Genomic DNA, 27,371 nt, shown 5'->3' on the forward strand with positions numbered 1-27,371 from the left:
ATTACTTAACCCTTTGACAGGTCTAGGCCTTTACAGCTCTTCCTAGTCAAGGGCTTCAGAATATTTATGGTATCATTATACAGTCAGAATATTTATGGTGCTATTATACAGGCTTCAGTCAGTTCTGGTACTATTATACAGTCATATATGCATGTATGCAAATAATTTTTGTCTTTTAACTAAAAAAGATTCAGCAGAAAATGCATCTCAATGAAATCTGAGACATGTCCTGTAACTGTGTCTTTCAAAAAAACGTATTTTGCTCTTAACTATAGACTAGATCAGATTAGAGTCAAACTCCACATTATGTTGCTGTGGTTTCCCCCATATTAGCTTTTTGGCCATGCGTGAACTACAGTCTTAAAAGACAAAACCACACACATCATTGTGTCTTTATTATGTACAAAAAGAGAAGACAATGAAATACAACTCTGAATTAGGTGCAGAAATCACTGCAATGCAGAAGAGTATGTTTATTTACAGTCTAATAAAAATATATTATATTCAGCTTAGCTAGGTGTATACATGTTTTGCAAAATGCTCTATCTGCTACAGAAATGAGAGTAACCCATAATGTAATTATGTTTGAACAAATACAATAAATACCTGTATTTTGTTTGATACAACTGTGGATTAACATATATTGAGATGGATAGAAACCCTCTTCACTGCCAAGAATACACATCTACAAAGGAAATACCACATACAACCTTTGATCAGAGTTAAATTTATTGCCGCAAAGCACTTTCCTTATCTTACATGCTTTTAATTAACATTGGTCCCAGATGCCAACAAACACTGTCCGCCTTTAGCTTAAAATACAATTGTCTTACTGAAGATTTTAATAGGAAAGGAATTATATACCAAAAAAATTGAAAAATTATCTTTAGAATATTATTTTATTTTTTTAAGTAAAAATATATATACACACGCAAGTAAACTGTTTTACACTTTAAAAAATAAAAATTAAGTCTGAACACTGACTTTCCTCAGAAATTCTTCCAAGTCTAACTCCTTAAGCCTCTGGGAATCAGCAGGACTGAGTCTTCCAGTTACTGACAAAGGGGAGAATACACATTTGTCCATTGAATCTGGAAATCTCAACTTGCAAAACTTTTCTCAGTTTAAATATTAATCTCTAAGCATTTCAGTACGATTGCAAATAAACCAGTATGTTAAATCAGGTGGTAACAAGTACAGACTGTAGTGTCTGAGTGAAATCCTCCCATCCACAGCTTCCTAAATAAAGATTATAAAAACTGCTGGGAAGGAAATCTGGTGATAATTTACTGCTACCTGATATGTCTACTCCCAGTCCTCTTCCTCAGCAATTGTTCCTTCTATTGATCTCGTACAGAGATAAAAATAAAGAAGAGCAGAGAAAGGTCTAGCAGATGAAGAAGAGAGCACACAGCATCACATGAAGCTGGCAGATGAGGAATGTTAGGAAAATAACTCTAGAAACATTCTTCCACTTCAGGCTAAAACTGATCAAATGCATTGAACAGAAAATACAGTGTGCCATGAAGTAAGGAAGAAAAAATAAATAAAAAATTTCACCTTTCCCTCAAATTAAGGGAAACTGTACAGGAAAACTGAATGTCTTTTAAAAAAGTTACAAGACCAGTTGGACAAGTCTAATTTCTAAGAACAGCAGGAAGATTCCACACAGCAATGACTTTCAAAGACAAGATGACCACAACTTAGCTTTCAACTGTCTCTTCCTGACAGAGAGGACATTATGTCTTCCAGGCCACAGACAGTTTCAGAGTGCACTCTGCTTGAGTAGCTGTGGGAAAAACACAAATCTGGATGCAAAAGTTCTGGCAGTGGATTCATCTGCTAACACACAGCCAATGTGTCCTCAAGTTTCTGAAGCTTCAGAAAAAGAAACATGCCTGGGGACCTGTTTCTTCTTCACACAGCTTTATTTTTAAATACTAGTTTCTGTTCGGTGAAAACTGTACAGCCTTGACTATTTTAAAAACCTTCAACAGTATGCTGTACGACAAACACTAGTATAAAAAATGAACCAAATAACGTTACTCCACTGAGTAAGTGAAGCTCATGCACACACACACACACACACAAAATGATCGTGTAAATAGCGAAGTTAAGGGATTTATAAATAGCAAAATCTTTGAATAAAGTATATACATTTTTAGGCTTTTTCTATAAACATATAAATATATATAGTGCTCCTAGGAGAGACAAGGTAACTGTGTTCTACATCACAACTTAGAACATAAGATTAATTGATGTTACTCTAAAGGCCTTTGAGGTTTTTTCTTATGTATTTATACCCTACACAGTTAACACTTGCAAAGATATCTTTTCACATTAGTTCCACTTTCAATGTACAAAACCATTTCATGTTACAGTTCAACAGCCTGCAGAGCAGTGAACAGGAAAGATGGCACTGCATGCTGAAATAGTAAGTGCGAAGACAACGTAGAGCTTGTCTGGGGAGTGTGCTGAACTTCAGCAAGAGAGCTGCAAATGGAGCATGAGAAACTGCTCGAGACACCAGCCTCAACCTCCCCACCTGCAGACATGCCAGGGGCCTTTAGATGCACACCAATTAAAAACTATTTTAAGATACACTGCTCTCACAAAGGGAGTAACATTTTGCTTCAACAGTAAGACAATTATAGGTTAATAGGACTACCATAACATAACACAGATAGGGCCAGGCACCGTATGACTCTGAGAACCTCCTGTAAAGTACTGTGCACTCAACTTCTACTTCTTTAAGGATTATTTTAATGTGAAATGAGTATGTCCAGTACCCATCAAAAGCACTCATCATTTCATAAGGTCAAGCTAACAATGACCAATTCAAACAACTCTGCAATAGCAGGAACCATATCCATTTAAAAACAAACACTAAATTGATGATGCTCAGAAAAAAATACCAAAGGGCTCACATTAATTGTGAGTAATTTTTCAACTAACTTCACTATTAAAACCCCATACTACTCTCTTTAACTACTTTTGGAGCAGGTTTCAAATGGAACAAATGGTGGTGAATTTAAATAAAAACAACAAATCCAAAAACCTCACTCATAAAATTACCATGGGCTGAACGATCATGATTAGCAAGCACTCCACTGCTTATGTGGGTTTTGATAGTCTTTGCTCAAATAAAAACTTTCACCTTTACTATTCCGAGGGGAAAAAAAAGTGTTCTTTAAAGTTACAGTTCAAAAATCCTACATACAAAACACATGGATGCAATGGAACAAGTGTCCCCTCCATCTGTCATGGGCTAAAGCATGTGTCACACCAAACTGAACGTTAGTTGTCCCTTGAAAACATCCAAGGGTCAAAATTTGGCCTGTCACTCATTATTCTGCTTCCTAAGGGACATCAATGAGATTAAAAGTGGAACATACTGAGGTTATCCACTTTAAAAATCCCACTCTTTGGTGGGACTGCTCTTTTATTATTAAAAGAAATTCATTTCACATGCTGTGTGTTCGGTAACTACTGTGTGTCACGCAAAAGACAGTTTTCCACATTGAGAATTGCTCACAATGAAGCCCTGAGGTAACCGCCTTTTTTCCAGGCAACAGTAATACAGTTCCTTTTGACATTTAATCATCCTTTTACAACCTATACTAGTATATGCAACTTCAAGCAGTCAATATTGATTATCAATTGTTCCCAAAGATGGGATCAGTCCAGGCTTTGCCTTTTTTTTTTTTTTTGATAGTTTTTAAGATAAAGACTCAGCAGAACGGGCTAATTTGGGTGCAGTGTCTTCTAAAGAAGCTTCAACTGAATTCCCCAGGTCTCCATTTTCATGTCCATCAATACTTGGCTTCTTGTCAAACACTGCAAGTTAAAAAGAAAATTGATTTAAGGAAAGAAGCAATCTTGGGAAGGACAGATCAGTGATCCTTGTTTCAAAAACTGGAATTTTTCCTGAAATGACTACTAAAATTAAAGCTGACAGGTTTTTAGCAGAACGGAGCATGGCAGGAAAACAGGAACTGTTTCTTTGCTTTTCTAATTTAAAAAATGTATCTGAAAAAGTCACCAGCATGAAGTGCTAAGGGAAATTAACAACTCCTAGTCAGAGGTAGGAAAAGATAAGAATAAATTTGAATTTCAGCCTTTGGGAAAAGATGACCAAGAAAAAAGTTCATAAGTTAATTCAGTTAATTCAGTTGTATCTAAGTAAACCAGGCCAAACATTGAGGGACCAACCAGATGAACTGACAGTCTATTAGTAGGTTAATTGAACTGACAGCAGATTAATTTTACAATGAATATAAAAAAGTATTTTCCAGAAACTGGTTTGCATATTGAGACTTCAGAATTAAACTGCAGGTAACACATTTAGAAGGCTTACCTTGTGAGGGTTTGACATCCACACTTGCATCTTTCCTATTAGAACTTGAATTTGCACCTTCTTCCAATTCATCAAGATATAAACGGTAACGGTGCCCACTCTCATCCTCATATTCTACGTTTTCATCATCCGAATCAACTTCTGGAGCAACGTACACTACTTCAAATTCGATTTCACCTCTCTAAAATGTAGCCAAAAATACAAATTTACTTTGTGTATCCTGCACAGCTACCCAGCAGGATTACCAAGATGAACTAGGTTAGTAAAGTAAGTATATCTTACTGTTGTGAACACATTTCTGTAAATTCAATTAAGTTGATGCTGATTCAATCATGTTGAATATTTTGGATAGGTATCTGAGTTAAGTTTTTACTGACTAAAGTAGAACAGCTCTACAGCTAAGCTTTACTAAAACTACCCATATTTCTTATATGTCAGTACATTTCAAACAGTGATTTCTAAAGAGGAAGTTTTCTGATAAATTAGGCACGCATGTTAATTGTCAGAAAATGGGATGCAAATCAGGAAGAAGATTCTAGACCACAAAGCACATGAGAAACATTGTTTGGCTGGAGCTGTTCAGTCGTAAGAGTAAAGCATATATCACTAAATAGTTATTTCTGTGGGGCAATGTAATAAATTGATTTTCATCAGCCTTACTGATTAATGATTAGCCAATATATGTTTAACTGACCCAGCAGTTTTCTCCTTAAATTGCAAAACATAAGAGGATTAAGTGCAAGGTGATAGAGCCTCAAGAATCACTGTATCTTAGCATTACACACAATTTAACAGGAAACACTAAAATTCAAGGCAATTCAACAGGCAGAACACAGGAAGCACCTAGTTGTGCCTATGGATAACAGGTCCAAACTGACCTGTTGGGAAAGAATAGTTACAGCTTCTTTATGCTTGGCATCTCTTAGATTAACTCCATTTACTGCCAGAATAGCATCACCAACATGCAGTCCTCCACATCGATCAGCAGGCTGCCCAGGATGGATTTCAGAGATCAGTATTGGAACACCATGCTCCTTGCCACCCTATTAAAAAAAAAAAAAGAAAGGCAGATTTTAATTAACTGAGGTGCCTTTTAATATAAAATTGACATTCTGATAGTAGCTCCTAAAGTGCTCACTTCAACTTCTATTTTAGAAAATTAGAAATCATTCTTCAAACAACTAATGTTTAAGCATGCATGAGCTGTTTCCCTTAATTCTTCTCCCCAAAGAAGAATGGAAAATTTCAAATATGTACTCAAAGTCAAAGCGCGCAATTCTGAATACTAATAAAACTATAAAATCATATATAAACTCATGAAAACCACAAAATCTCATTTAAAAAAGCATATCAGGCTCCATATTGACTTGCAAGAAACAGTATTCATATTCAGAATAAAAGTCTAGTAGTCAAAATTTTCCAAATTTCTTCTAAAAAGTTTACACAGATTTTGTTAGGTGAGAGGTGCCAATACAGGTATTTCAAAAAAAATTATAATCACAACAGCTAAGTGTTGGAAGTCAGGTCTCAGATTGTCTCTGCTCTTCTAAATATTTACACCTGGAATCACACCTGGCTAAAGTGTCTATATCCTACACATAAATAAAAATCTTAAGTTTAATAAAGTACTAATTATCTATTTCCTAATCTATCAAAATGGGTCTTGAAGTTCTATGACCATAGTTATGGATTTGTGTATGTTTTTTTCATTTGTTCTAACCACACATTTACTGATCCATGGATTTTACAGAAGTAGGAATAAAAACTTGAATTGCTGTGTCTTTGTCATAGAAAATAAATGCAAATATTTACTGTGATTGAAATTCCTAGTCCTTCATGGTCTTCTTTAACTAGCAAAACTTTTCTGATTGGGCCAACACCTTGACTCTTCTTTAAGGCATCAGGATCCTAGTTTGATAAAAAACAAACATAGCACAAACATAAATGTGTGAACCAAAAATGGATGCATTTCAGCATTTTGGTTTTTATAATTATATACAGGCAGCACTCTGAGCAAGAGAGTTTTAGACTAGCTCTAGGCAGGACAAACTTACAGTGCCCTTTTACCCTTTTACAGAAAGGGAGTGAAATCAGAAAAGATTCCTCATTATGTACCCCTGCTGAGAATAATTATTTAAATTACTCCACTGCTGATTAGTGCACAACACAGAACTGAACTTCAAAAGAAGGAAACCAGCCACATAAGGGACCACATGAAGAAGTGCTGATCACTGCTGAAATGTTATATGATGTAAACTCATCTTAAAAGTAACCAAATGACAGGAGATGATGTAATATATTCCCAAGGAAGAGGCTGCTTGCTCGAGTTTATTTTTACTGTAATAAAAATAAACCACACCAAAAGCCATTGAATACAAATCTAAAAGAGAGACTAAATAAACCAAGGTTTGTTTTTTCCTTTTGTTAAGTCACTGATGCCATTATGCATACCTTTAAAATCACAAACACATGTATTTGTCCATCAGTGTTTTACATGCAATTAGCAACATAAGCAGTAAGACCCATCTGACCAACTAAGGTATTTAGAACAGATCAAAGCAATGCACCTTGCTCAAAATGTCTGATTTTCTGTACTGAACACTGGGGTAATTAACAGGACATGTCCCATGTTGGGTGAGTTTTACCAAAGATATCCATAGTGAAATGCTGTTTAAAGGTTTTGTTTTAAAAGGTACCTTTAGGAGGAAAAAAACCAGCCCACAAATAATTCTTTTACAAAGTGACAATTATGGCCTTTTAAGAAAAGAAATTAAAATAAATTTCAGTTTAATGCTAAAAAACTTATTCTTGGTTTTTGTAAATAAGTTAGATCCACTTTTTGAAACCTAGGTTACAAAATTCTGCTTTCAAGTTGTATTTATACACATAAATACATATATTTATATCAGAGGCCCAGTTTTCAAAAGGAGTGAGTGTTCCTAGGTAAGTCAAAGGAATTGCATCATCTTCCATGGTCATTTAGAGGGAATATGCTATTCAGCACAGAACTGTGCTTCAGCACAGAAAAGGACAACATACTTACAAGTAACATTTGAATAAAACACAACACTGAAGTGAAAACAATCACAAAGCTGAAGAGGTAACTCATGTCTGGAAATCATAGAGGAATGGCTCATCTTTCCAACTTACATGTCCTGGTGGTGCTTGCATTGGTCGTTTGAGGTCGTTTCGGCCGCGGCAAGCTCGAATGACGGTTTTGTGGCGGTGAAGGTGAATTTCTGCCTCCAGCTGGTTCCACAGCTTGTCGTGAGCAGGTCCCTTCATATCCCGGCCCAGTAACTGAATCTGCTGCACCCTACACAGTGACACAGAGTACAACAATGCTGCATTACCACAGGAAAAGCAATGCACAGCAGGACTCATACATCTCATCAGCCTACAGCACATGAGCACGCAGCAACTGGCACAAGAACCCTGGGGATTTTTACTCTTCCTTTTGTTAATTAACTGGAAATGTGAGGCTTTTCCTCCTTAGTCTTAACCTTGAACCTGCCTCTGGGGATGCAAAGGAAGGAAAAACAACAACAAACATCTTATGCTAGGGGACATGGATTGACTTCACATACCTTCCAGCCAGCTCCTTATCTAAATACTTGGCTGCCAATCTTGCTCCATAAACCTCAGCCTGAAGCACAGCTATGTGTCTACGGAGGGCTTCATTCTCCTTCCTCAGCAACTTCACCTCAGCTTCCAGTTGAGCTTCTTTGACTTTCTCCTTCTTGTTAGCTTCAAGTTCTCTCTCCTTTACAATGACAAAAAAAAAGAAAGAAAAGAATATTAAAAAGCTTTTATCCAAGTTAATAATAAAAGAACACTTACTGTTTCTACACACACAATCTGAAATTATTTTCCTGTGTACAAGACATGCATGCAGGAAAGAAATTTAAAAAAAAAAACAAACAAACAAAAAACAAAGCAGGGACTCTGGCACTACAGCTAGTGGTTTGCATACTATCCTACAGAACAGTGGCAAAATTTAAATACCCTAAATATCATCTTTACATTTTCTTGTCTTGCAAATAGGAATTTAAAAGTTAAGCAATACTATTTTCAAAATTAAAGAGTAATCACGAAGCTATTAAATATTTCAATTTAACTAAACTCTTTTATTATGATGATGATGACATGGAAACCTAAGCCCATATGTCCTTAAAATGACAATTATTTTCATGCAAACAACCAAGAAATGTCTAGCCAGAGACATTTCCAGATTAGAGTCTGAAGACCACACAAATAAAGCCAAGGATTCTACACATGAAAATGACACCCTGACAAAACTAGAAGAAAATTAGTGTGTAATAGCTCTGTTGAAAAAAAACCCAAACAACAACCAAACAAAACAAAATCAAAACCCACATTAAAACCACACTTTAAGCAAGCTATCACCCTGTGCTTCACCCCCTGAAAAAGAAATTATGGAAATATAAATTAGTCCCACACTGTTCCATCCCAAATGCACACAAACTGCATGGTCATTACCTTTTCTAATACCCAGTGTACTGGTGCAAAAGGAATTAAGATTGCTAATCTACAAAATCTACTTTAAGGAGAGCATGCTTGATAACACGTATCTTTTATATCTTGCTCTGCATGCCGTTTACAAAGTGGTGGAAAACCCCCACCATTAACTAGGGAAATAGCAAAGACACAGGGTCTAATATTGTTTCCTTTCAAAACTGGCTGTCAACTGAAACAGCCATAAAAACTAAGTTCACCATAATGCATTTCTGAAGACACCTGGAGTACCAAAAAACCCTGTACCAATTACATTGTTAAACAAATAAAACCAGGATGTTCTACTAAAGAAGCAACAGGACAGATATAAAAGTTTACAGAACTGGCAAGACAAATCTGTTATCAAATTGTGCATACGCTATTCGCTATTCCAAACCTGGATATAAAACCATTAATATGGTCGATATCACCACATTTGATAAACTACACAAAATTGGTCCTTCCAAACAGAATTATTTTCACAATAGATATATGAAAGCATTTACTGACTTTGCCAGAAAGTCACTTCTGAATTTGGTATGTGGTACACACATAGGTGTGTGTACCTTTGTTCTTCTAAACTGATAAAAGTATTTAACAGATGAGGGAGGCAGTAGAGTCTATCAAATTCATAGGTGACTTTGAGTCTACCAAATTCAGAGTGCCTGGCTAGCACAGTGCTCAGGAGGAGCAGCTCAAGGATTGCCTGAAATCACTGGCATTTCACTTTCTGCCATTCCCATGATGATGCACCTTCAAATCAAGTTTGGCTCCACAGGCATGTTAGAAAACATGGCACACAAAGCCACTTCTGGCCTCTGGCCTTTGGGCTGGGGTTGTCTTGTGCAAATGACTCCACAGCAAATCTCTTTCTGAACTGCAGGATCACATCTAAGCCAAGAATTTTGACTAATCTACATTTCAGAACAGAAGCTTCTAAGATTATACCAGTTCTTTCTATTATTATTTTGGTCTTGGGCTATCATGCTATGCTGTCTCTGCCACACACTTGAGGAGTAAGAAGGGTCACAGTTCAGAATTTAACATCTGTTTTACAGCAGCTAATGCGTCTGTATACAAATACAGAGTTCCTGTTAGCTCTGTTCCTGTTGTCAATATTGCATTAAGGTGATCTAAACAGCAGTATAGGCTCCCTGTTTGTCCACTTTTAGAACACCAACTATTTGACAAATATAAAAAGACAAAGACTAGAATTTAAGATAGGCATATTCCAACTTCCCTCAGAGAAGTGAACTGCTGAAGTGATCAAAGATTCTTGATTACACCAGCAAATGTCAAGCAGCACATTTTACAGTATTTACATAAAGTTTAAACTTTATATAAAGCTTTAAGCTTTATATAAAGCTTAAACACCTTCATCCAGACTCAGGTTGTCCATTGATTTTCTTTGAATTTGGTTTGTCATTTAATTCAAAGAGGAAGCCAAATGATACACTTCTACATAGAATCTTTTTTAGTAATGCATTTTAAATGTTACACCTAAAATACAAAAATACAAGGGAAATGCAATCTCATTAAAGTGTTCTCTTCCTATTTTCTCCATTACTATGACTACTCTTTTGTGACAGAGGTGCAAAATTACACCCAGAAACCAATCTCCTATCGACTGTCTCCAACTGATCACCACATGAAATAAATAAAAAAATATTAAAAGGTTTGCAATGCAGAATTTCTGAAGATGTCCTGAAAGAGTGTGTACTGTCATGAATGACTGTCAAAAGATTTGACAGTAGTCTCAAAACTGTTAAAAGAAATCAAGGAAGTTAAGTTAGAGAATAGTTTCATGCTTTCTAGTGTTCATGGTAGGGCACAGCTTGTAAAAACAGAAAATGCATTTTCTGTTGGTAATATAAAAAGAAAAGTTACAGCAAGGTTGAAAACTAAAGCTTACAGTTACCAGCTATTCTGTGGCTTTTCAAAAAACCAAATACTGAGTAATGGTAACAAAGCATGTAACATAATAAAAGTAGAAAAGCTGGTTAAAAATCTTTCAAGTCTATCACTGTGAAAAAATAAAAGTCAAGTTTGCTTCACTTTTTGTTTATATCTATGTATTATTGAGCTCATATGCTTTTGGCTGTTACATCAGCCAGTAAACCATTTAAAGTCATGCCCATGATAAAAATAAGGGGGAAACAGGAGAAGCTGACATGATTTTTTAAACTACAACATCAGAAGACTTCATATCACACTCATAGAAGTGTACAGTGTTTATACTTTAGCAACTGTGTAACATCTTAGCAGTTTTTGAGATACTGCCAGAACAATCTTTCAGAATGTCAAGTTGCCAGATATCATCCCAAACTAGCTGCAGCAATAATAAACAGAATACATACAGAATTAGGAAAAAGGGCACCACATCTAGAAAAGAAAAATTAAAATGCAAAGGAAATTCTTTACACAGTCTCTTGCCAACTGTTGGGATGAAGAAACAAGCCAGATCTGTTTTGCCAGTTTCTGAGGCCAACATATATACAGGCTGTTGCACAAAACAAAAGCACTGCTTGAACATAAAAAAAAAAGGCAATCAGCATACTTACCATTTCATCCACAGAAAGGACAGACTTAAGACAGAAGAAAAGAGTTCCATAATTAGAGAAACAGGCAACAGGAACTTCCAAGAAAATGCAATAACATAAATTACTTAGTCCAAAAGGACTTCACCAGCAAACTGTATATTTGATTAGATGGTATATAGAACAAGCACACTGCTACAATTCTATTTAGCAACAATTTTGGTATTTTGTAGTGAAATTTATTAAAAATCTTATAAAAACTTAACTTTAGTGTAGTATTGAAAACAACACTTTCTCCTAAAATACCAAGAATCTCTGTAAATGGCAAAATAATGCAATATACATGAGAGAATCACAGAAAATCCATTCTGTAATATAACACTATACACGTAATAGACTTTTTTTCTTTCAGAAAGAACATCATAATATGAGTTACAAGAGGGACATAAAGAACAGGCAGAAGTATCAGAAAAGGCATCAAGTGCAAAAATAGAAAAATAAATTCAACCAGGCAACTTCATACTCTCACAAAGAGTTATTATGATTGCACTAAGAAGATTCCCCACTGCTAAAAATGGACTTGGCCCAAACTACACAATTATCAACTGCTTAGCAATCAAAAATTTTAAAATGTCCTAGTTCACCACTGTGCACAGTTTTACAGATTACAGAGTATACATTTATGCTAAGAATCTACATATAAAATAAGAGTGTCTGTCCCTCAAAAAGGAGGAAGTTAATTAATTGAGCTTTATTTCCCCATTGCACATTCTGTTGACACAGTTCTTCTTCGCCCTCAGAGACCTTCTGACTGCCAGAAGGTCAGCACAACAGTTTCATTTACCCAAACATCAGAGGTCCCATTTTATTGTCATTAAAGCGGCCTCAGTTTTGCTTGTTCCAGCTTCACAAACTTTTATAGCTTTCTTTATCTAGAACAGTTTAAAGGCATTACTATTCCCTAAAGGCAAAATAAAACTAACTCAAAACACTAATCCTCATATTTTAAAAAGGAAAAACGAAAGGAAATTAAGCAGAGAATATCAGGCTAAGCTGTTACAAAGTTCAAATTCAACACAGATAAAACTGAACCAATGTATGTAAAACGTATTTATTGTCACCTGTGGGAAGAAGACTGCTGTCAATAGCATGGAAATTTAATCTATCTTTAGAAATCATTTATAACAAGGTAACAGGAAACAAAAACCTTGAAAGTATTATTCTGTGTGTTAGTCAGAAGTTAAGTTGAATTAAGAAAATCTGGGGACCTAAACCACTCACAGTGATGTGTTAACTTAAAATTTTCTTTGTGTAAACCTGCAGTCTGACACTTACAAAACGCTGGTGATATTTAACCAATGCATAAACCATTTAACTAAATATTTAACTAAAGCCACGAGAATTATTTAGAGCTCTAAATAAACTTCACCATACTGTAGCCATGATTTAGTAGAGAATAAATTATGTGTGGACAATCCAGAAAACACTCTTATACTGCATATACAACTATGTAGCCCTAGGGTGTGAGCTCTAATCAATTACAGCTTTTGAATCTGAAACACAAAGAATTTGGGTGACTCCTGTTGCTCAGTGATTAGCCTAGGCATCCTTTAAAACTTATAGTCTACCACTGTGTTTTATTGTACATTAATTATTGGGACAAAATAGCAAAGCGACTAATCTAATGTTCCACATATATTGGGAGTAGGTATTTGCAACCAAACTGTGAAGCAATTTTAGAAAGTGAGAGATAGACTTTGATTCATACCAACAGCCAGAAATCACACGCACACAACACTACTCTACTTTTGTTTCATTTACAAAGCCATAGTAGTAGAGCCTGAATTTGTGCAGTGGCTAGTAACAAGGCAGACTATGCCCAGGCTATCAGTCAATGCCAACTAACTGCACAGATTAATTGCTGTTAACTTTTGGTGGGCTTTGCAAAGGTCTGAGTTTTGAAAAAACATGCCGTCTACTGAGTGCTTCTACTACAGACTTCTATTATCTTTTGCAATTTCAGTCTTCAGAAAAGCTTTATAAATCACAAAAACATTTTCTTTTTTTTTACTTTCAGAAACCACTAAAAATGGTTTATTTACAAAAAAACTTAAATCCTTACTCTTTTTTTTGACATTATTCATCTTATTTTTAATGGTTGCTAACAACCAGCGATAAATGTTATGAAAAGAAAAAAGTTAATATTCTTAACATGAGAATTTGTAGTCAGCTTATTCACACCTTCCAAGGCAGAACTTGGAAGCCAGGAGAGGAAGAAGATTAATATAATCCCACATTCAAGTTGCCCTACTCACCAGTTTTGCCTTAATAGCCCCAGAGTCAACATTCTGACCAGTCTTGGCATGCAGCTGAAGCTGAACAGCGTGGAGCTGCAAAAGCTGATCGTGCACTTCCTTTTCCAACACTGCTTTCTCTGCCTGTGTTTCTGTCAGCTCAGACTTCAGATCCACCAGCTGTGCCTGTGAAGATACAATCCATCACAGTAATGAGAGCAAGGATTAAATGGGGTCACCAGAACTGTGACACATAACAGCATTTGCTGGTACAGGGATGCTGCACCTGGTGGAATGCAGGTTAAGAATCCCTGATATCACCCATTCCTCTGAAGCCCAGCTTTAACACTTGGTCATTTGCAGGATTTTCTCCCCAGCTTGCCACAAAATTCATGCAGCCATAGAACCAGCATCAAATGACCATATTGCCAAGAGTAATAAAGCTGAGCTTTCCTTCATGCAGACAATGGCATGTGATGCTGATGTTCACTCCAATACAAGGCAATGGCATTAAATCTTTGTAGGATTTACACCCCTAGCAATGTAAACACAATTTTAAACTGTAAAATTTTTAAATCTTACTGAATAAAAAGGCTCAAAGTAAAATTACAATTATTTATTCAATGCTGAAGTCAAATAATCCTATTTACAGATGCTCTATTTTCAACTGAATGTATTTCAGAGTTTAACTGAAATAGCAAATTAGTTGAGTAAACCAGAAGTCATGAAATGCCCCTAAAATGTATATGTAGAAAACAAGAAAAAGCTATTAACTATTGAAAAAAGTGGTTTTGAAACATTTTAAAAACAGTTTTCATGTGAGGTTGCATGTTACAAAGCAGAAATCTGTAATGAAAGAACAAATACTAACATGTTTATAAAGTTACTTATTATCTAAGTTCAAGTAGCATTTTATAAGATAAGCTACATTTAGATAAGCTTTAAAGCTACTACTTGCCAAAAAAAACACAGAATATGATTTCAGGGGATTTTTAGGTAAATTCCCAGAGTAAGTTTTTGCATCCAAAAGATTTGGAACTAAAGACCAAAATGAAAAATGACTAATTCTTAAAAAATCCCCCCTCATATTAAAGCAGGGTATTTTAGGTATTTTAACAACACCATAACAGTGAAACTCAAGTTGCAAGGCAACTCAGTATAAAACATCTGCATCAGTTAATGAAAAAAAAGCAGGAAGGATTTGACTATCAGAGGGGAGGATTTATCGGGTCTAACTTCAGGCACATGGTTTAGATGGACAGCTTCTCCAGCTTCCAGATTCAGGGACAAGTAGGAACCTCCAGAGGTGATTCAGAGCACCGAGGGTGCAATTGATGAGATGGATCAAGCCAACCTCCAGCGTGCAGCAGCCAAGAAGAACAATCTCCCCTCCTGCCTCTTGGCTCTGCCCTTTAGTCCCACATCTCTGGGACTGAACACAACAGAACAACCTCCCCCTGTCCCTTGAGGCACAGCCTCAGCAGACCAGGCCAGCACTTACTTTTTGCCAAAAAAAATGGAGCTGCATGCATTTTTCAGCTTCCAACTGCCAGAATAGCAAAAAAAACCTTGAAAAATTTGCAAACCCTTGCAAGAACTCTAAAGCAGAAATTGCCTTTTACAGTAAGATGATATTTGAAATACTACAAAGCCAAATAATTTCAGAGAAATGAGTTACTTACAAAGCTGCATTGCCCCAGTGACCAGCCACAGTTAAAGTCTCTCTGCTGTGGTTTACCCACCTTCTAACAAAAGCAGACACACACCTGAACTAACACAGCAAATGAAAATATCACCAGCATACAAGTTGATGATACTGTACACAGCAGATAACAAAGTCCTTAATAATGAAGGCTCAGTTTGACCCAGCCACAATTTCACATAATAACAATATTTTGTTATTATTACATACTGCATATATTAAGCCTAGTTTTAAAAAAGTAAGACCACTACTGTCTTACTCCTTTCTAACAGCTGACATACTTTTATTGCTTTTTTATACACACACACACATGCTCTCTCATCCACTCTGATTCAAAAGACCTGTAGAACAGTGAAGTGGCAAAACAGCTAAATTAGACCAATTTAATATTGTCCAGCCTCACCTAATAGAGAATGGCAATTGGAGTTCTGGTGGGGAAAAAAAACCCAAATTTATTTCCCTGTGCAAATAACAAAGCAGCAAGAATGATAGCTACCAGCTTTGCAGGGTGAATGATGCCCCAAAAGTATCAAAAAAAGACTGTCAAATGCGCAATAAAAATTAAAAATAGTACTCTGAATATAACCTGATATTCAAATCATTGAATCACAGAATGGCCTGGGTTGAGAGGGACCTTAAAGACCTGGTTCCAACCCCCCTGCTATGGACAGGGACACCTTGCACTAGACCAGGCTGCTCAGAGCTCCATCCAACCTGGCCCTGAACACTTCCAGGAATGGGGCACTCCAGACAACCTGTTCCAGTGCATCACCACCCTCACAATAAAGAATTTTTCCCTATGATCTAATCTAAATGTACTCTCTGTTTGAAGCCACTCCCCCTCGCTCTGTCACTACATGCTCTTGTAAAAAGTCCCTCTCCCATCTTTCCTGTCACCTCCCTCCAGTTACTGTAAGGCCTAAATAAATAAAAAGCACAGAATGAAAAAAAGCAAAATGAGAAATGATAAGAGCATATATAATGGAATTAATCTGTTTCCACATTATGAAAAGTCATAAATCTATCCCCAGGAACTGATGCAGGCACAGGATTCACATCAAAATGCAAACACAAGCAGCTACTTTCATATCCTGTGATCTACTTCTATGAAGATTGACAAATCTTTACATTACTTCACAGAAGTTCTGCCATTCTCAGCTTGGCCAGCTCACTTCATTTTCCTTTACATTACTTTTACTAGCACCATTTTTTATCCAAATTCCCTCAATTAGTTATAAAGAAAACATATGAAAAGACTGTTGGAAATTCAACCTCTCTATCATCGATTTTGGAAGCTACGCTGTAAAAACCAGGGATGGGGCAGAGATAGCAGATGAAATCATGAGTACAAACAAGGACTATCAGTAAAGCTATTCCTTCCCAGAGCACCATTCACTGCATGAGGAAAGGGCTCTGCTGAAAATAATGGTGTCAGATAATATTATATTCCAATTTCTATAAACATAATAGGATAAACACAAATATAAACTAATGCTGCACAAGCAACTGTACTAATCCTTTAATTTGGATGCACTCTCCCACAAGACTGTCAAAGAGAGATGCCATGTAATTTGGTGGTCACCTGCAATCACCCTGGAATTTGCAGAGAAGTCAGCTGGGGGCAGAAGTCACAAACATCCAGCCACAGGACACCCTTGAGCTTCATGGTTAGGTAGTTCAGGAAGAGCCACCAAACAACCAAAACGGAACAGAAACTTTGAACAGGGAACAACGAGGGGCAGAGGCTGGAGAGAAGGTAGTGCTTCACTTTCATAACCTTCTCTTAACCGTAACTTGCTGATTCAGCCAAAAAGGAACCCTTCTGGGCAGGACACAACCGTGCAGATCAGCAATTGCCACTCACCAGTGAGCACCACGCTGCAAGGTTACACCTGAGCTTCCTCTGCTCCCTCCTTTGTGCCGCTGCTCCAGCCGAGGCACAGCAAACAGCACCACCAGACTGGGGTCATGGAAGCAGCATTTATCATGAAAACCTACACCTACATGAATCAAGCAGGCAGGACATCAATCTACTGCTTCAGATTAGCACCACGGGCTATTTCTAAATTCCACAATTCAAGTAAAATGGAGATCTTGGTCAAATTCACCACACAGCAAAACTCAGCATTTATCTTCCACACAATCTAACATCCAGATGATACCAGAAAAATAGTTTTAAAAAGCTAATCAAATATTTACTCAATTTTGGGACATATTTTGCCATTTACCAGATGTTTTGTATTTCTCAAAGGTCTTACAGCTATTTCTCAACAGAAATAATTCAAGAATTTGTAAACTACTCTTTTTATTCCCATAGGACATAAAAGAGAAATCATGGCATTAAGCAATCGAGAAAGCATGGCATTAATACTTCTTCCACAGAACATGTCAAAAATTTAAAAAAATTTTAAAAACCTCTAGGCAAAAGAATGCATACAATGTCCTAGTTTTAATCAAGAGTTCTTATTGCCTGTTCAAGCAGTTACAAATTATCAAAAAATTGAGTTTGCTACATTATCTTACAATGAATATGTATTTTAAGCTGGCAAAAAAATAAAGGTACTCTAAAATGCTAGGGTTAATTGCATTTATATTCATGGAGTTTTTAAAGTCTTAACTAGTGTTTTTCATCATAAGTCTTAGAACAAAATATTAGTATTTAAATCTCTTCCAATCAATTTATGTAATATTTTTCATATGATGATCTGAACTCTCATCTGTACATTTTTCACAGAAAAGTGACATTAGTGACATCTAGTTACTCTAACAGAATAGCTAGAATCACTAACCAAAAATAGTTTATTTCTATTAGATCTCAGAGACATACTCAAAGATCTTATACTAAATTTATATATTGTAAAAAACAAGAACATAGATCTTGCCCTGACCAGCTTAAAGTGTAAATACATCAAGGAAGGATGAATAAATGTAACAGAAGTACAAACACAGCTGGGTATTTTTGTATAGAAGTGCACAACAGGAAGCAGACAGATGCTAAAACCACAAGTTACGTGTGACTGCTCAGAAGCATCACTGCTTGAATGAGGCACTAGAAGATGGCAAAAGTGCAACCCCTGAAGATCTAAAGCACGAGGGGAAACACACAGAAAATGAGAAAACTTCACAAAGTGGGATGATGGTGACTTGCACACCATGGTGACAGGAAACAACCTCCACTACTGATAGGGAAAGCAGCAGCAGGGCGGTCGGGGCAAACACAGAGATGGCATCATTAGATAAAGTAACAACAACGGGTTTAGCTTTGGGAAAAGCTTTTTCATCTTCTGAGCTATCATTGCACTAACTTCTGCAATATGGACAAGAGTTGCATTTGAGCTAATAGGTATAAAAAAACATCTTTGGCTTCCACATTGCCCAGACATGAACACTCAAAAGTGGAGCCATGCTGAACTGGGAAGCTGGGTCACAGGCCTGCACACTACTAGGGCAAGACAGTGGCATTATTCACCACATTATTCAGCAAATAAAAATGAGAGGAAGACCAGAATCAAGTCAAGTGTAATTAATGCACTTCTTGGTATATGAATTTCTAGCTCAAAAAAGGTCTAGACATAATTCAAACACAGTAGAAAACTCAGATTTTTTCAGTGAAGGGAAGCTAGATAGATAGAAAGGACCCATTAGCAGCCTCAAGGGACTAGAAGTCATAAGCCAAGCACTCATCAAATGCCTTTAGTTTTTGTTTAATTTCAGGTCTTTAGCATACACCTTATTCATTCGTATGCCAAGCTTTCTAAAATCATGAAGTCTGAAAACTGTTTTTCTAAAGATTTTTTTTCCCACCATATAATCTCTGATTGCCAGAAGCTAGGAGTTCATTTCAGAATTTTTTAGTTACCTAAATAGGGCCATCTAGTGCTATCTTTTTATCTATATGTCTACATTTCTCCCTATTTCACCCTCCTTCCCCATTGATTTGAATTGAATTTTCAAAATACAAATGAATCTATTAAAGGGGGAAAGGTGTGTATGAATAAAGTTCCTACAACACACAACTTTAAACAGCTGCTAGTAGGAAAGAGTGACAGATTAGTGCCCTTTCAGAGGGAGAAGTGAGAAGACCCAAATCTTTAGCTAATTTGTTTAATCCTCACAGAGACAGAAGCTGACATCCTGGTGTACAGAGAGCACACGTGCAGTTCTGAGCTAAAGACTGAGCTGCTGTCTCATGTCCAGCCAACTATCCAAAAAAATGTAGGGATGAAAAGGCAAAGGAAAGGATGCTGTGATGTGGAAACTCCTAGATCATGCACGAGAACAGCAACTGCCTGAATCAGAAGGTCTTAGTGACTTGAAAAAGTGCTCAACACTTCCATTCCCCACAAATCATGAGGTTTCCAAGCTCCATTGATTCTGTTACTAATAAAACTCCTCTGGTGTACATGTATGTATTTCACAGCTAATTTTAAAGGACAGGTCCTTATGTATCATGCTATGGGACCAAAACAAAATTCACAGACAAATCAAGTTTATGAGGTGCTTTATTTCCTCAGCAGCATGTCGTTATGTAATTTATACTAGACTCCATAAAGTTTACCAACATATGCATTTATGTATTTCAACATTTCACTCCTGATCAGGACTATTAACCTTCTGATTTAAAGGCTGCAGGACCCAGGACCATGAAACACAACAGAGCACACTGCAATGCTGCAATTACTCTGTGGCTCCTGTCCCAGCACATGCACAAAAAAGCAGTATAAATATCAAGATATGACGCTAGCATATTTGCTTATCATTTCATTCTGGAGGCATTTTTTTAAAGACAGAAACAACATTTAAAGGCAAACTTAGGTAAAAATAAAAATCTTTAATCATGCTTTACAAACAATGAAATCATTATTCCTTAGTGTTCCCATAAAATTACACCAGTGCAGGAGGGAAAACAGTTTTTCAGAGCCTGCAGCAGCTGCTGCAGCGTGTAGATGCACATTCAGACACCAGATACACAACAACAACACCAGAGCCTGGCCTGCACAGCCCATACACTGCCACGTGTTCATGGGCTCCCCCAGCATCAGCCCCTTGATGTGAAGTAGCCAGAACTCTTAATTATTACAATTCTCTAATTCCTTGAGGAAAGGATTGTCTCCATTATCTCACCAGCATCACTTCACCACTTTGCCAACAGCTCTCCAAAAGACAAGAACACTCTACTCTTCCTCAGTCTTGACTATTCAATTTTTCCTGCCTACTGAGCAGCATTTGCTGCAATTTGTCACACAACCCCATTAAGTTTAATGGACTGCTCTGAATGAGAAACCATGGAACAGAGCCCTGTTTAATCTCATGGTGCTCCCTGCAAAGCTAAACAATGTGACAGCACTGCACAAAATGAGTTTCTGAATAGATGATACACTTGGAAACCATCATTTTATGATGGTTTGAAACCATCATAAAAACCCCCAACTTCACCACAGTGCTTACCACTTGTCAAAGAAGAAAATGTTTCAAGATAGTATTGGAAAAGACTATACTGACAGATTACTAGATTACATTAAAAGCCTTTATTTCATTATTATTGTGACCCCAAAAAGGACCTTTGTGACTTCAATTTTTAGCTAATGCTGAATTTAACAAAACAGTCTTTATCATGTGGCTAATAAGAACATGAACAACAAAATTTATGACTAATGACTCCCTAAATAAACAGTATGGTAGTGTAGCTATGTAAGTAGTCTTGGTAAAAATGCAGTGCATGATACTGAAGACACAAATGAATCATAAATTAATTTAATCCACTTTTATTATGTCCCATATAGAAGATAAAGGACATAAGACAAATTAGTTGCTCCATTTCTAAGGTTCTGTTCTAGTCCTGACAAAACATTCAGGGCCAGCAAATTAAAAGGATGCAAAGCAACACTCCCAATTTTTTATCTTCTCTGCTGAAGACCATTCTGGACATTCAATTATTTGCACACTTTTCCACCCTACAACCAAAGGATAAATAATAATACCACATCTTAAATAAAGCATCTTAAAAATTCGGTTTCCATTTACATAAATGGATACATCCACCAACATTTTTACACCTGTGACTGATGTTTTTCACCTCTACCATTTAAATACCAGCTACTGTTTCTTGCTACTGTTTTATTTTGTGCTTGACTGTTTTATTCTGTTTGCACCTACTTACAGAAGAACAAATATCTTTTTTTTTTAATTTTGCTGACAGGGACAAATTTCTGACTGCCTCACAATGACTATTTCTGTCAGGTTGCTCATGCTTCTAGTTGCTTATCAGAAGACACAAATCTGTTCTTAGAAGTTATATTGATAGTTTTATTATGAAATCTGTACTACCTATGCAATATAAATCAGTAAAAAAAAGTAAGAAATATAAACTAATATATTGCTTTCCTCTCACTTTCCCTTTGGTAGCTCCCAACAAATGAGACAGAAAAGGAAAACACTTTACCACATACAGACTGAAAATTAATTAGGCTAGTTAAATTTGTATAGAAGTATATAGGCTTCTGATACAGGAAAATATTAATTAATATTTGGATTAATTAAATGGGCATAATTGTAATTAGAAAGGGCATAATGATTCTGATAGAAGTCATATGTATCACACTAATGACAACTTAGTATATAAGCTGACTGAAAAAATGCATGTAAATCTATATTTCCTGAATATGAGAAAAATGCTCAAATTTTAGGATATCAAACTAGCTGGACCAAATCTCACTCCATCGATATTTCAAAAAAATATACTCTATCTAGTACCAACAGATTTCTAATTCAAAAGAGAAAAAGTATTACAAGTGCAATTAATAAAATAATACCTTAGTAACTACTGGAAATATTAATGACATTTGAAAAAAGTAAATAAGCTACTGCAACTATTCTATATGTATGTATATACACACCTCACATGGACAAAAAAGTATCTTGGTCTTCAACAAGTGCATTTCTCACTACAAAATAAAGAAAAGTGGCAAAAAAACCACAAACCACCAGACAGACCTTCCTAAGAATGTGTATGGTCCTACCTTGATTAAAGAGTGCCAAACAACAGAGCAGGACTGCACCTCTGCAGTGTGTCCCATAAATGGACTTGCATGCCTATGGAAAGTCACCATACACATAAAGGCACCTACATTTAGCTTTACCAGTTTGCAGTTGGTTTTTTTTACCTATACATCTTCATATTACCCACATCATTCTGCATGCTTTAACTGAATAGGTTACAAGTTACTTACAGAAGAATTCAGCTTATAGAACCACATTCCTCTAAACATGCTGATCCAACTTAATCACAGACACAAAACTACATCTAACTTCTTAGACATACATGGTTTCCTCAGCTTTAGCATATACACAGCCTTAGCACATCCGCCAAGATCCAGGGTGTGCTCCACCAAACATTCCTTTCTAGCTTGTTCATTTAAAATTGCAGAATCAGATTGGCAGTCAAAGTGCCAGAGTTAAAGCAAAGCTCAGTTTTCACTGGCACATTGACCTACTTCTTTTATTTCTACAAAACTGCAGATACATAGAACTCTTATTTTTTAAAATGGACATTTAGACAATGTCATAGTCAAGTGACAGTCAAACAGGAAAAAAAAACCAACCTATGAACTGCTTCTCAGTTAAACATTTTCTAAAATCTCACACACTGACCACCAGCATGCATCTGCTGATTTATATGGCTTTCCAACAGAGAAGCACAAAAAATCTGCTTCAAAATGTCTGTCACCAGTTCCAAAAGACCCAGGCCCCTGCTATCCTACTAACAAGATACACTTCTCCATTTGTTCACAATGAAATGAGGCTGATCTCAGAAAAGACAGTGGCTTGTATTGCCAAACACCTTTTTTTCCTCCTCTTTGACAAGCTACTTAATTCAACTCTGCCCTACTGTGACCAGCAGGAAAATTATGAAAACAAATCCTCCCCCCAACATATCATTAGTTTAATTTAAGACTGAAAATATTATTAGCACAGTAGTAGATTTATAAACTTTCACCATGCTAAGCACAAGTAAATTTATTTGCATACATCCCCTGTGCATCTGAAATACCTTCAGACTCCTTCTAAAAATAACCTGGCCCAGAACTGCCAACATAGCTGCCTCCTGGGAAACTACTGTCTTCCTGGAACACTTCTTTCACTATCCATATAATATTTTACCTAGACTCCTCTCTCTAGCAGTACATATACAGCAAGATGGCAACAATCTTTTTGGCAAGTCCTACAGCAGGACCTTCCATCCACCAGACCCCAAGCTGTGCCTCTTAAGAACGATTATACCAATCAGAGAACGTGTATTAAGCTGATAAAGTGGATAAACCAAAGTCTGAACTGCATTTTATTCTTGCCTGCAATATTATAATAAAAGTCAACAGTTTTGGTTAAGGAAATGATAGCCACAAACAACAGAATGATATTCATAACTTTTTGTTGTTTGTTGTTCTATTTTATGAAATAAAATCACTTATTCAGAGAGACAAGTCCAGTCAAATGCAGCTGCAGGAGTAAGCTTAGACAAGCTTAGATTCAGTCCAAGTATTATTTTAATCCAAATAAAGGATTTATTTGTACTATTTTAGTATTTCTCAAGATGGATCTAATTTATTGGCTTGAATAAGTGTACCCAAGTAAACTATTATAGAAGACATTTTTTGTGACTGCGACAAAAGCTTTGTATTAAAATGTAAAACAGTATAAAGTTACAATGGTAAGTTATTAACAAATGCTTGCAATCTTAGAAGTTACATGAAGTGCAGTAACTCACATTATAAAAAAGAAGTAAAACCACCAATCACATCCTAAATGCCAGTACTGATGTTAGTGATTTCTTTCAAAATATGTAACTGTACTCTTCATATTGGTCACTGGGGCTTCTGACTAGAAATCTGTGCACGCAAGACAAGACACTCATTCTCAACAGAGCAGCTCCATCTTTTTGAGGTTTTAAATGGCAGCTCTCATTTCAAGTTTATGACGCCAATAAATATGAGGTCCTAAAATTAACAACCTTCAAGGCAATACTAAAGTCTTCTAAAGGTCTATTTGAGAGATAAAAACTCTTCTGTATGTATGAGGCCTGATACTACCCACAGCAATAAAAATACTTTACAAAGTAACACTTTTTATTCACTTCCAAAGCACTCACTCTAGATTATCAGTAACATTTTTATCAAACAATTACCTCAAGCATACACAAAAATAATGCTAATTATTAACAACTGCTAACTGGGCTCCTTTGCTCTTATATTCATAAGAGATTCAGGCACAGATCTTCAGTTTTTTAGGTGCTGCAGATGATTTTAATTAGATAGAAAAAACCTTTCAGGATCTGAGTTATATCATTTCCTTTCAAATTATTTAAGCTTGAAACAACCTTTCAAAGAAATCTATTCTCCTAAAATAACCTGAAAACTCACTTGGTTTACAGGCCTGCACACAACAACCCACCATGCCTGTGCAATATGCAAGAAATTCTGATTATCTACAGTAAACTCAAAAATCTCATTTTACTACACCTGTAATTCATTCACTTTATAGGTTGGTAGTGTATATGTGTGCATATACATAAAAATATATATCTCACCTCAACACTGAAACATATAAGACAACACATCAACATAAACACACAGAGGAACATAAACATCACTACAGTAAGCATTCTGGTGGGAAAAAAAATTACATGAAAAAAATTCCTAGTTTAACGAGGTCTTTGTTCTACTCTGAAAAATCCTGCTCCTCTGTAAAATTCCACGGGTTCTTTTGCATAACAATGTCTTCATACCAGGAAGAAATCTGAATAAAACCAAAGACAATCTACTTACTTCCTACTGAAAGACACACCTTCAGAAGAGCAGGTTACTGCTTGAAGGCTTTAAGATTCTTTTATTGTAATAAGAGTAACACAAAGGACTGAAAGAAGGGAATTCTGTCTATTGAAGCTCTTACAAAGCCCATATTTTCACGGTGTCTCAGAATTTCTCCTCTTACTGCTATACCCTTACAAGTTCAAAGAACAAGCAATAGAAGTCTAAAAAGTATGGCCTACAAGAGACAATGAAGAAAATGGAAGGCTTTAATCCAGGAAAAAGGTAACTGAGGAAGAAACATTGAAAGCCTTCTAACTGTAGTTAAAAGACAAGAGGGCAGCTCACATTCACACCTGCTGAGGACACCACAAATAATACCTACTAAACCAAAGACACTCGGGTTGGGTAGATACAAAATGACCATGAAGTTCTCCAGAATCTCCTTCCAGAGCACTCCAGGTCTTTCGCAGGCCAAAGGACTTTTCAGCCCTGCCTCTCAGCAGCATCAGGACCAGATAACTTGGCTCTGGCTTCTTTTCTCCCAGCCTGTCTGAAACTCTGTATCAGGCATGAAGAAAACCTTCCAAGAGGAAGGCCAGTTATTCTTCTCCTCACAGAATGTGCGACCTCTGCTATTATTTTCAGTTACTAAGCTTGGCAGAGAGCTATTTGATCTGCTTTGAAGTGTGAAGGAACAAGAGGACCTGTCAAAGTCCATGCCCAATCCACTTTTCTGTTTCCTTTACTTTTAAGGAGGAACAATGTCCTCTTTTTGACTACTGACTCTAAGCTTTAAGCACCTCGATCTTGCCTTTGTCCTTTCTTTATAAGTCTTTCCAAATCCACAGAATCTAGGAATAAATTAGGCTGGGAAAGAACTCTGGGATCATCAAGCCCAACCTGTGACCAAACACCACCACGGTAACTAGACTAAGCCTTTCCTTACAGACCTGCAGGGACGGTGACTCCATCACCACCCTCGACAGCACATTTCAATGTCTAACCAGCCTTGCTGTGAAGAACTTCTTCCTAATGTCCAACCTAATCCTCCCCTGGTGCAACTTAAGACTCTGTCCTCTCCTCCTGACTCACTAAAAAGATCAGCCAGCAGCATCTGTTGCCCAAAATTCCTGCTTTCAACATCACACAGAACTCCTCAGGCACGCACCGCCCCATGCCACAGCTGGAATTACCAAACCCAGAGGGAGGACGGCCGTGGCCAGGCCCGAATCCTAAAACGCGGGGCCTGGTGAACCTCGCTCAGCTGCTCGGGGCAGGGAAGGAGCAGGAGGAGCCCCGGGGGAGCCCCCTCTGTCCCGGGGCAGGGCCCGGCCACCGCGGCACGCCCGGGATGCGCCCCCGGCCCGGCCCGCCCGGGGCCACGGCGGCTCCTCACCTCCAGCTTGTGGTTGATCTGGGACACGGTCTGAGCCTTGTGGCACAGCTGGGCGAAGCACGAGCTCAGGCTCGTCATCTTCTGCCGCCCCTCGTACGTGATGTCGGCCTGGTCGGGGTCGATCTCGCCCAGCAGCAGGTCCACGTCCACGAACGCCTTGTCGAACTCCTTCTCCAGCACCTCCAGCCAGCGGAACATGGACACTCCGCCGCCCGCCGCCGCCGCCGAGGCCGGGCCGGCCGCGCCCGGGCCGCAGGGACCACCGCCCGCCGCCGACATGCTGCCGCCCGCTCCCCTCACAGCGCTGCCCGCCCGCTGCCGCTCCCGCTCCCGCCGCCGCTGCCGCCGGACGCGTCCCCGGCCCCGCTCCCGGGGCAGCCACGCAGGGAGCGCGGGCACGCGCGTGCGCGCCGGCCGCGGGGCCGCCTGCTGGTGTGGCAGGCAGCGCCGGCCGAGCGCCGAGCCACCGAGCGGCCCCACCGCGCCGGCAGGGGGCGCTGCGGGCCCGCACGGGCCGGGCATGAGGGCCGGGAGGCTCGGACTGGCCGAGGGGGTCGGGATTGTCCCCGAGTCCTTCCCGTGGCTCCCCGTGTCCCCCCGTATCCCCTCCGTGTCCCCATGTCCTTCCTGCGTCCCCGTCCCGGACATTGGGAGCGTCCTCGGGCATATTATTGCAATTATGGCCAGTTTTATGTTGACATATAGTCCATACAGAGCTAGGCTAAGTTGGTACACAGTAAAGAAAAGGAATGCGGACCTTGCCC

The 27,371-nt window shown here is 37.8% G+C and overlaps 1 protein-coding gene across 2 annotated transcripts; it reads right to left on the reverse strand.

Moving 5' to 3' along the window:
• Nucleotides 1-458: 458 nt before the first annotated feature.
• Nucleotides 459-26,998, reverse strand: GOPC (golgi associated PDZ and coiled-coil motif containing). Of its 2 annotated transcripts, XM_064707949.1 has the most exons (9): nt 26,608-26,998; nt 13,725-13,889; nt 11,434-11,457; nt 7,945-8,120; nt 7,508-7,673; nt 6,170-6,265; nt 5,236-5,400; nt 4,358-4,538; nt 459-3,837 (listed from the first exon to the last, which is right to left on the reverse strand). In XM_064707949.1, exons 1-9 carry the CDS (start codon nt 26,884-26,886, stop codon nt 3,719-3,721), a joined length of 1,371 nt encoding a protein of 456 aa, XP_064564019.1. In that variant the 5' UTR covers nt 26,887-26,998; the 3' UTR covers nt 459-3,718. The 2 variants fall into 2 exon arrangements, with proteins under 2 accessions (XP_064564019.1, XP_064564018.1); XM_064707948.1 differs by lacking the exon at nt 11,434-11,457 and having other exon boundaries at nt 26,608-26,996.
• Between the last annotated feature and the right edge of the window lie 373 nt (nt 26,999-27,371).

This window comes from Zonotrichia leucophrys, chromosome 3 (assembly GCF_028769735.1).
Source record: "Zonotrichia leucophrys gambelii isolate GWCS_2022_RI chromosome 3, RI_Zleu_2.0, whole genome shotgun sequence".
NCBI lineage: Eukaryota > Metazoa > Chordata > Aves > Passeriformes > Passerellidae > Zonotrichia > Zonotrichia leucophrys.

What these genes read in the sequence shown, in the direction of transcription:
- GOPC (XM_064707949.1), bottom strand. Translation starts at nt 26,886, where the DNA reads ATGTCGGCGGCGGGCGGTGGTCCCTGCGGCCCGGGCGCGGCCGGCCCG. An exon ending in AGATCAACCACAAGCTGGAG is followed by an intron (nt 13,890 to 26,607) that starts GTGAGGAGCCGC and finishes GTATCTTCACAG; the next exon opens with GCACAGCTGGTGGATCTGAA. An exon ending in TGCAAGCACCACCAGGACAT is followed by an intron (nt 6,266 to 7,507) that starts GTAAGTTGGAAA and finishes TTATCAAACTAG; the next exon opens with GATCCTGATGCCTTAAAGAA.